Here is a 10,000-nt window from a genome sequence, read left to right as displayed (position 1 = left end):
AGGGAGACAGACCAGGGCCAGACTGCACTTGCTCCCGATGTGGAAGGGATTGGCACTCCCGAATCTGCCTTTTCAGCCACACTAGACGCTGTTCCAGAACCACCATTCAGAGCACGATACCATAGTCTTTCGAGACTGAAGGTTGCCAACAATAATATTAACCCATTCAGAGCTGAATTTAAAACCTAATCCAAATGCTATGGCTTTTTTTCCTTCAGAAGCTGTTGCTCAGGTTCAATAAGTTTGTCTCTTGCTTCCAGAAGGGCGATCCAGGGGAGCCGCTTTGTCTAAATGTCCCTTGCGCCTTGCTGTTTCTGAGGTTGTGTGAGAAGGAGCATGCAGAACACCTGCGGGAAGAGGGTTTGGCTGTGCATTTCTCCAGCCTGCAACGTCTTCCCCAGTATAAACATTTTTACTTCTTGGAAACGCTGCTTTTGACCATCTATTGGCCTCCTCTTCCAGATACTGTTTATGGGTTAGGGAAGTAGAGTTTCTACTCAGTGTAAACACTTGGTGCTATCCATAACAAAAATGTGACTCTTAAAATGTCGTGCTTTAAAAAAAATTTAATGGATTCTCCTTCCTGTTATATAGGAGTGGAGCTCTATGGGCATATTGGGGGCTTTGGGGGGCCTGTCAGTTAATTTTCACTCCTATCATGTGGATGAGAGGGGACAGACCAATCTTTTTTTAGAATAGGCTGCGTAAAGAAAACACACACACCAGCACATTGTCTCAACTGATTTTTGGCCTGGGCAGACACACTTTCTTCCAGGACTGACCTCATCGTCCTCGCTTGTTCCACAAGCCCCAGACAGACAGGCAGCAGGTACGAGTGATAAAGAATCTTGCGGGGGCCGTACATTTTTGCTGCAAGAGATTTCCCAGAGAGTCTGGTCCAAAGTTAAGCATTTTTTTGTTTGTTTGTTGCAGATTCAGGGGATAACCTGTCCCACACCATCTCCTCCCCCCAGCCCTCCCCAGCCACTTCCAACCACGCCTTGAGGATCACGGACCCCTCCTTTTTAGTAGACCAGGCCGCTGCCGATACGTCCGCTGCCGAGGAAACCGCCAGCGAGTCCGAATCGGTGTTCCTTCCGGATTATCTCTTCTTGTCCAACTGTGAGACTGGAATACGCAGTCATGTCAGGTATTCTGCTTCTCCTGCTCAGTCTCGTGAAGCTGACCTGCATCGTATCAGCCAACCTCTGGGCTGAACACACTGCCCCGGTGTTCAGGGCAGTGACATCATTTCTGGGTTCTTCCTGAAAGAGGGAGCACTTACTGTGGCAGCTTTGTGTCCCCTTGTCGTACTTTTGGGTCTCACTCCCAGAGTTTTGGGTGCTCAGAGTTGTTGATTCTGAACCCTAGAGCCCTCAAAGATCCCTGTTCGGTAGTACTGCCACCACCCTGTAAGAGCCAGTGCCTCAGTCCAGGGAAACTGAGACCCTCTAGGCTTAACTATATCCCTTGTAGGCACTGAGCACTTTCTTTACTTAAAGTCTCAGCCCTCAAGTTTCTAGTCCACAATGAGGATTTTTGGTAGCTTGCTGAACGGCTAGGCAGGATTCTGAACCTTTGTCCCCAGCAGACAATGAACCAACATGTTAAAAAAAGATTTTTACTTTATTAAGTACATAGGGTTACAAAAAGTTACAAAAGGCAGCAAATGCTAGAGGCATAAAAACTTCTAAGAAACATATCAGCATAAAACAACAAAGCTAACTGGCTAACTCTATTATTCTGTAACCCTCACCTGGGTCAGCTTCTTTTGTAGATCCTCAGGCCAGTTACCTATGACCACATGGTCCTGGAGAGGCAGGATGTGCACCCACCACCTCTCTCACCAAGAGACAAGGAACAAAGACCCTGTCCTCCGGAAGTGGGGCTGGAAGCTCGCCCTCTCAGCTCTTCCCTCCCCCTGGAGATCTGCAGCTGCATTCCATCCTTGATGGGCATCTTTCTGGCTGCCTAGGTGCTACATAATCACCTTCCATTGAGCTGCAAATTCTCGCAGCTAGGACTGCAAGCCCTTGCAAGCCCCTTCTGGGTTACTGTGGTTCAGGCTTTGCAATGCTACTAGGCCTAAACTGTACATATTCATGACACCCCTGTTCTTTCTCCTTGAAGGAGAAGGAACGGAGGGCATGAAGCCTACCAGCGCCCCTTCCATAATTCTGCTCAGTGTGTCACTAGGGGAGAGTGGTGGGATGCGTGCCTCACCAGGTGACACGCACAGGTGGGTGACTGGCCAAAATTTTTAAATCTTGCCATTTTTGAATCATACCATCATGTTATATATCATTAGATGCGTAATTTTGTGCCATATGCAACGAAAGAAACTGCCTTGAAATATCTCTATTCTATTAAAAGTTATAGCCAAAAAACCAACACAGGTGGGGAGATGGCGCATCACTACACCCACCACCCGGGATGTCGCCCCCCACACTGCATGGGAGAAGGCCCATCAAGAGGGTCACACGCGGGCCTCCCGTACTGGGTGAAGCAAACCCTAGTGACGTCACTGGTTCTGCCGCTGTTCATTGGTGAGCCTGGTGCCAGGACAGAAAGCCAGCTGAGATTCTCTCTGTTTACCCTCCAGGTGCCACAGCTGGTCCAATTCTGATCGGTCCCTGGAGCAGGCCTCATCTGACGATGTCTTTGTGGACTTCATGGCCTCTCAGCATTCCCTCCATTTACAGTCGTCTAGCAGCCTGCTGCAAGAGCTAGCCCAGCCTGGGACCCAGGGGATTATTCGCCCTAGAAATTCAGACACGAGTGGACCTCCTTCCAGTGATTTCTCCTCTTCCTCTCCACTGTCAGGACCTCCCTTAACACCCACCTATCTGGTGGATAAAAGCCAGAGTGCGCTTTCCTTTGGCGTGACGGAACTTGATGTTCTGGCCAACACTCCACCCCCCAGGCCGCCGAAGCCAACACATTTTTCAGACAGGAGGGCTGAAGAGCAGTTCAGTGGAGGCCTTCAAAATGGACATGCCGGGATCTCCGGAACCCAGGGAGCTTTGGTGCCAAGACGAATCTCCATATCTGGCTTGGACAGCATGCGGAATTGGAAAGGTAATAATAATAATAATACAGGTATTTATATACAGCCTTTCTTGGTCATCAGATTTCTCCTCAGACTTTAATTCAAGGCAGTCTACATGGGCAGGCTGTTCTAAATCCCCGTAGGGATTTTTACAATTGAAGAAGGTTCTCTATCTTTCAAGAACCACAACATTTCAGATAGATCTTTTATGTTCTGTTATCACTTTCTGGCCTCCAAATTCCTCCCACGCAGGGTGACAAGCAACTCCTTCATCTCTCCAAGAGCAGGTGGAATAACTCGGCTCGGCTTGTCAGCTGCTTCAAGGTCTTGCCGTTCACGGTGCCGGTGGCCTCGAACTGGTGACCTTCAGATGTTATCTTCAGGCAAGCAGAGGCTCAACCCTCTAGACCAGACCTCCTGCCCGAATTATAATCTGAATTGTAATTCAGATTAATAATATCTGCCCAAATAATATCTGAATACTAATTATACAATTCTCACATGACAGGTAGCCAAGGCTTCAAACGATCTTCTCCATATAGGAGTTGGGTTTTTAAAAATCCAACATCCTGAAAGGTAGGCAAGTGGAAGAGCATTTTGAGTTGGTCTGAACTGGCCAGTCCCTCTTTTGTAAAGCCCTGAGTTTTGACACACAGTGCAGGCTCGTTGTATATTTCCTCTCAAACCCTCCACCCCCCCAACTCACGTGAAAGTGTCCCTCCAATTGAACACATGGTTTTACTTCATATTTCAAGGCAAGAAATATATTCTGATTGCTTAAGTGCCCCTCTCAACCACGGCCAGAGCGGTTTGGAGCACATATGTTGACTTTGAATTGGATCTCCAGTGTCTTGATGCTACAGCGAATGATTCCCGTGAAAGAGCTTTAGAATCCAGGCACTGATAGAGGTCCAACCTCCTAATCGGCGGATTCGGGACCCACGAATTTAATTTACTGCGGGTTCCACATCTGCAGCGGAAGGCAGAATGAGCTCCCAGATGTGACTGGAGGTGTTCTCCAGTTGCATCCAAGAACCTTTCTGAGGCTGCAGGGGCTGCACACTCTATTGGCCTCAGAAAGCCCCCTGGAGGTGTTTAAAGGGCACTTCAGATTTTTGTGGACGTTTCGTGAAAATTCCGGCTTTTGTGAAAGAGGCTGTGTACATCCTCTGCAGGCCTCAGAAAGGACCCCAGAAGCTTCCCGTTACTTCCAGGGGGCCTTTCTGAATTCCATAGAGGCTGCATGCAGCCTCTACGGGCCTCAGAATGGCTCTAGATGCAAGCACAACAAGGTTCCAGTTGTATCCAGAGCAGCTATTGGACCGAAACCTATGGATTTAATTATTCATGGGTTTCAGGATTGGCGGGGGGTCCCGAAATGGATCCTTTGCAGGTTACAAGTCATAGTAGGTATGTGCAAGCTCTTGGTTTTAGAGGCAGGCTTCCTCTGATTGCCAGATGCGGGGGGGAGGGGTACCGGGACACAGGTTGTGTCTGTTGTCTTGTGCGCTCCCTGGGGCGTTTGGTGGGCCACTGTGAGATACAGGAAGCTGGACTGAATGGACCTTTGGCCTGATCCAGCAGGGCTCTTCTTATGTTCTGATGTTCTTATAATGGGGTCCAACAGTATTTTCCCTGTTCCATGCAGCTACTATGGGAAGTAAATCAAGTAGGCTTGAACACAAGGTGCATTGGGGATGATTTTTCACCCTAACAGAACTCTAACAAATGGGTCAGAAATCCGTTCCGGTGGGAGGGCGGAACATGTTTCAAGAGACCGCAGACCCCAAGCGTCAGATCTTGTGAAATCAGATGCAGGTTTGCTTCTGCCCGGCAGGGGGCAGCAATGAGCTAACAAGCTGATTTCATTGTTTGGCAGCATTAGCAAGAGCTTGCTGGAGTTTATTCTAACCAGGAACGCCAAACCTTTATGAAGGCCAACGGTGGGTGCCAGGCACAAATAATTTAAAGGATTTCTGCAGGCCTTTCTGCAGATTTCTGTGGCCTGCCTAGGCCCTTCTGCCCATCTGTTCATCTGTTGTTGTTGTTTTTTAATCATTATGGTTTGCCTTTTTGTTGTTGTTTTGCAGCTGACTTTGAAGAAAACTCCTTAAGAAGGAGAGACAAGAGGCTCAGCTTGAATCTGGTAGGTAGCTTTTATTCTCAGCCCCCTTTCCCGACTGCATTTAGTATAATTTGAGCAAGAAACATGTAGCAGGTAATAAACCAAAAACCACAGCCATCACAAGATAGCAGATCAAGAGAAGATAAGACAACAACAACATCTTCCTGTGAGTAAACCCCACTGGTCTCAAGGGGCTTACTTCAGAGTAAGCATGCTGTGGATCACACCATCTCAAGGACTTGATTGGAGTGTTCCATGTTGAATGGGCAAGTTGACCTGTGCAATGCTGGTCAGCTTTGGGGTCAACAACAACAATGAAATAGGTTGACTCTCTCCTTTTAATCCTTTTGCTTGCCATAGAGCAGTGGTTCTCACACATTTAGCACCAGGACCCACTTTTTGGAAATGAGAATCTGTCAGGACCCACCAGAAGTGATGTCATGGCCAGAAATGACATCATCAAGCAGGAAAATTTTTAACAATCCTAGGCTGCAAACCTATCCACACTTACCCAGAAGTAAATCCCATTGACTATCATTGTTAAAAGAATATAAATAGTAGCTTGTTAAAAGTACAGGCCTGTAACATTTCCCCAAATGCAGTCACATACCATGGGAGCATCAAGCCTAATAAATTAAAAATAAAATATTGAAATGAATGGGGACCCACCTGACATTGGCTTGCGACCCACTTAGTGGGTCCCAACCCACAGTTTGAGAAACACTGCCATAGAGCAAAGTATTGGAGGGTTGCCCCCCTCTGGGTTTTTGTTTTTGTTCCTGATTTCTGCCAGGGTAGGTGGCATCATTTGGGACTTTTTAGCTCAGCAAAAAGGGCTTCTGAGAGGGATATGACTTATAAAATTACTCATGTTGTGGAGAAAGTAGGTAGGATTTTTTCTCCCTCACTCACAACACTTTAAACAGGGATTGTCCAGTGCATCTGATTGATGGAAGATTTAGGGTGAACAAATGGAAGTATTTGTCCCACGGTGCATAATTTGAACTGTGGAACTCATTGTCACCAGATGGGGCAATGACCACTAGCTTAGTTGGCTTGAAAAGGGGATTAAATTAAATCTATCAATGGTGACTAGTTGTGATGGCTGTTCACAGCTGATTCAAAGGCACTAATGCTCTGGACAGAGCTGAATAAGGAAGTTAGAATAGCAGGTCACCTTCAGACTAGGTATGGCCTCTCCTGGGTTATGTGTTCAGTGGTGTCTTCTCATCCGCACATTCAGCACCTGCGGCTTTGACTCAACAGAGATGCCAATCCCATGTCTGAAGGGCCTCAAGGACCTCCTCCCAGACACAACTACGAGTAGAAAGATGTTCCAGGAGGACCTTGAGGCCCTCCTAGCAGATTTAATTATTGGTATCGGTTTCCATGGGGGTGTCTGGGAATAGATGCCCTGCGATACTGAGGACCCACTGAATTGTTAAACCATTCGGAAGGCTTGGCTCGAAGCCCTAAGAAAGTAGAGAAAGCTGGGAGGGTTCTGATGGTTCCTATCTAGAAACAGAATAACTGAAACTTTTGTCCATAAGACCTGAATGAACAAGGTTTTGGCTTCCTGCTTTTTTAGAGCCAGTCCTGTTGACAGCACTCCTCTTCCTGCCTTTTTTTTTTAATTTCCTCATTTCTCAAGCCGTGCCGGTTCAGCCCGCTCTACTCCTGCTCGTCGGACAGTTCCGAAAACAGTTACGTGCCCATGCACCCCAGTGCCTCGCCACCCATCTCAGGGTCCGACTCCACCTCGGACGGCTACATTCCCATGAGCCCAGGCTCTGCGACATTTGCTCTCTCCTCAGTCAGTGCTGAAAAACTCTCCAGCCCGCTTCCCGAGCTCCCCACGGACCTGGAGCCTCCTCCGGTGAACCGGGATCTCAAGCCTCGCCGGAAATGTAAGCAAGGGAAGCCTGGGACCTCCTGGCACCCAAGATAGAGCGCGACCCACCAGCGAACCCCCCCATTACCTAACAACGCCTCATCTGCCATCTCCATTCCTCCTCCCGCTCTCATAATTTGAAAAGAAGCAGAATGGAGATGAACGAGGAAGTGTGGAAGGAGAGGAGATTGGTGGGCTAGAGCAGGGGTGCTCAAACCCCGGCCCGGGGGCCATTTGCGGCCCTTGGGGGCTCCCAATTTGGCCCACGGGAAGCCCCTAGTCTCCAATGAGCCTTTGGCCCTCCAGAGACTTTCTGGAGCCCGTGCTGGCCTGACGCAACTGTTCTCAGCATGAGGACGACTTTTTTCTCACCTGAGCTGTAGGACGAGGGCTCCCTCCACTACTTGCTATTTCACATCTGTGATGCAGCAGTGGCAACAAAGGAAAGGCTGGCCTTGCTTGTGCAAGGCCTTTTATAGGCCCTGGGCTACTACAAGACCTTCATTTATTCATATAAGTTCCATCTCTAACATATTCATTTATGTAAATTTATTCAGATTTTAAATGTAAATTAATTTTTTTTCCCTGGCCCCTGACACAGTGTCAGAGAGATGATGTGGCCCTCCTACCAAAATGTTTGGACACCCCTGGGCTAGAGCATCTAGCCCACTATTCTCCTCCACACTTCCTTTTTCTCTCCATTCCCTCTTCCTTTTTGAATCCAGGGAGTAAGAGAAGAAGGAACAGCAGAGGTAGGTGGGAGCAGAGGGGCTGCTTCTTCCGTCAGCTTCATGGATGGTTCGTCCCTGAAGGTAGATTGTTCTTCTAAACAATTTATTTTCAAGTGGATTTCTAGGAACTCTGAAGGTCCAATCCTGTCCAACTTTCCAGCGCTGATGTAGCCATGCCCACAGGGAGTGTGTTGCATCCTGCAGTGTGGAGGGCAGTCATGGAGGCCTCCTCAAGGTAAGGGATCATTTGTTCCCTTACCTCGGGGCTGGGGCTGTGGCTTCATCAGTGTTGGAAAGCTGGATAGGATTTGACCCTGAGCTTATCTATACGTGTGTCAAGCGAGTGGCCAGTTATTCAAAGGGAGCAAAAAGCGTTTCACTTCCAGGTCACGGAACAGAACAGAACAGAGAAAAGTAACATTTCAAGGCAGAGAAGCAAGTAAAGTAGTTGCACTTACTTTAATTAGAGTTCTGGGTGTCAATACCTGAGCTAGATGGACGAATGGTCGGGCTCCAGACCATAAGGCTTTGTGTATTCAAGAAGAATGCCTTCCCTTTCTCTTCCCCTTCAGCGCGACCACCTCCCCTAGATCTGCGGAACCTCTCCACCATTCGAGAACATGCTGCCTTAACCAGAACGTGGACTGTGCCTTAGTAAGTGGATAATTCTTGATGCCACTTGGCATTGGTGTGGCATTTTTAAGAAAAATGTGCAAAGGACCTCACACACACTGTCTTGTAATCTTTGCAGCAGCCATAAGAACATAAGAACAGCCCCACTGGATCAGGCCATAGGCCCATCTAGTCCAGCTTCCTGTATCTCACAGTGGCCCACCAAATGCCCCAGGGAGCACACCAGATAACAAGAGACCTGCCTCCTGGTGCCCTCCCTTGCATCTGACATAGCCCATTTCTAAAATCAGGAGGTTGCGCATACACATCATGGCTTGTACTCCGTAATGGATTTTTCCTCCAGAAACTTGTCCAATCCCCTTTTAAAGGTGTCCAGGCCAGATGCCATCACTACATCCTGTGGCAAGGAGTTCCACAAATTACACTCCAGCAGCATCTAAGAGCCCTCTAAATAGCATTTACCTCTAAGGTAAAGAGCATTAAAGAGCCCTCTAAGTTAAATAGGTATTATTATCCCCATTTTGCAGATGGGGAAGACTGAGGTTGAGCAGGTGCCACGTCTTCAAACCTTTTAGCACCAGGACCCACTTTTTAGAATGCCAATCTGTTAGGATCCACCTAATGAGTTCATGGCAGAGGTGAGATCTGAACCAGGGAAGTCCTGATTCACAGCTCACCTCTCTGCCACGTCCCTACCCCAGCTCTCAACAAGGTTTTCTTTTAAAGGGGAGATTGTGGCAGAAAGTCTTCAAGAAGAAGACTTGATTGAGTTGGATCTAAGCCCACTTTTGCATAGGCTTTAAAAGGTTGCCACGACTTCCCAAGTGAGGCTTTGTGACCCCATTGGAGTCTCAACCCACAGATTGGGGAGCACTGACTTAGACCATGTGTTGGCCAGTATTCCTCCTAAGGGGTCCATGCTGAACAGCGGAGGGGAAAATCTGGGAATTTTCACCCCATATGGATGTAAGCCTTTTTGAAACATTATCACAATGGTTCCTTTAAGCATTCACATTTCTAACCAGGAAGTTATTTATAACGTTCTTTCATTTCTCAAGAACGAGACTGAGTCAAGTCTCTAAACAAACCTTCGATAGGGATTCCATGGAACCTGTCCCAGCCTTTCGCAAGAAAAAAAAATAATACTTTGCTACGTTCCAAAATTAAACTGGCTTCTTTTAAAGGCAGAGATTGGAGACAGAGTGTGTCACGAAACCTACATTTGGGGTCTCTCGCAAATGGGTGGTGCTGGAAAATGTCAAGACCGTTTTTAGAAGTTGTTCTTTTAATGTTTGTTATGTTCCCTGGCTGTGAAAAGGCTCTGTAGCTGGGACATGTGTTTGATGTCAAAATGACTCTTTCCTAGGACATCTCAGGGGTCTTTGAAGCAGTGCTCATCATTAAGCAGGGGATGCCCAGAAACAGGGACTTTACTAGGGTTTGCGTCACCCAATGCGGGAGGCCAGTGCGTCGTCCCCGCAATGGACCTCTTCCCATGCTGTGGTTGGCAACCTTCAGTCTCGAAAGACTATGGTATAAGCCTACAGCACCCGGTATTCCCAGGCGGTCTC

At 47.8% G+C, this 10,000-nt stretch overlaps 1 protein-coding gene across 1 annotated transcript in view; it reads left to right on the top strand.

Annotated features, from left to right (window-relative positions):
* The window catches only part of GAB3 (GRB2 associated binding protein 3), a 76,241-nt gene that overhangs the window by 56,467 nt on the left and 9,774 nt on the right, over window positions 1-10,000 (top strand). Inside the window, exons 3-7 of the mRNA XM_066640263.1 lie at window positions 934-1,150; window positions 2,603-3,078; window positions 5,140-5,195; window positions 6,826-7,081; window positions 8,369-8,450. Coding sequence (XP_066496360.1) covers window positions 934-1,150; window positions 2,603-3,078; window positions 5,140-5,195; window positions 6,826-7,081; window positions 8,369-8,450 — 1,087 coding nt within the window. The remainder of the gene's footprint in view (window positions 1-933; window positions 1,151-2,602; window positions 3,079-5,139; window positions 5,196-6,825; window positions 7,082-8,368; window positions 8,451-10,000) is intronic.

The sequence above is a fragment of the Tiliqua scincoides genome, chromosome 12, assembly GCF_035046505.1.
Source record: "Tiliqua scincoides isolate rTilSci1 chromosome 12, rTilSci1.hap2, whole genome shotgun sequence".
In the NCBI taxonomy this organism is placed as follows: Eukaryota; Metazoa; Chordata; class Lepidosauria; order Squamata; family Scincidae; genus Tiliqua; species Tiliqua scincoides.
The sequence above is the reverse complement of the archived record's forward strand: the minus strand, read 5'-3'. Positions and strand labels throughout refer to the sequence as shown.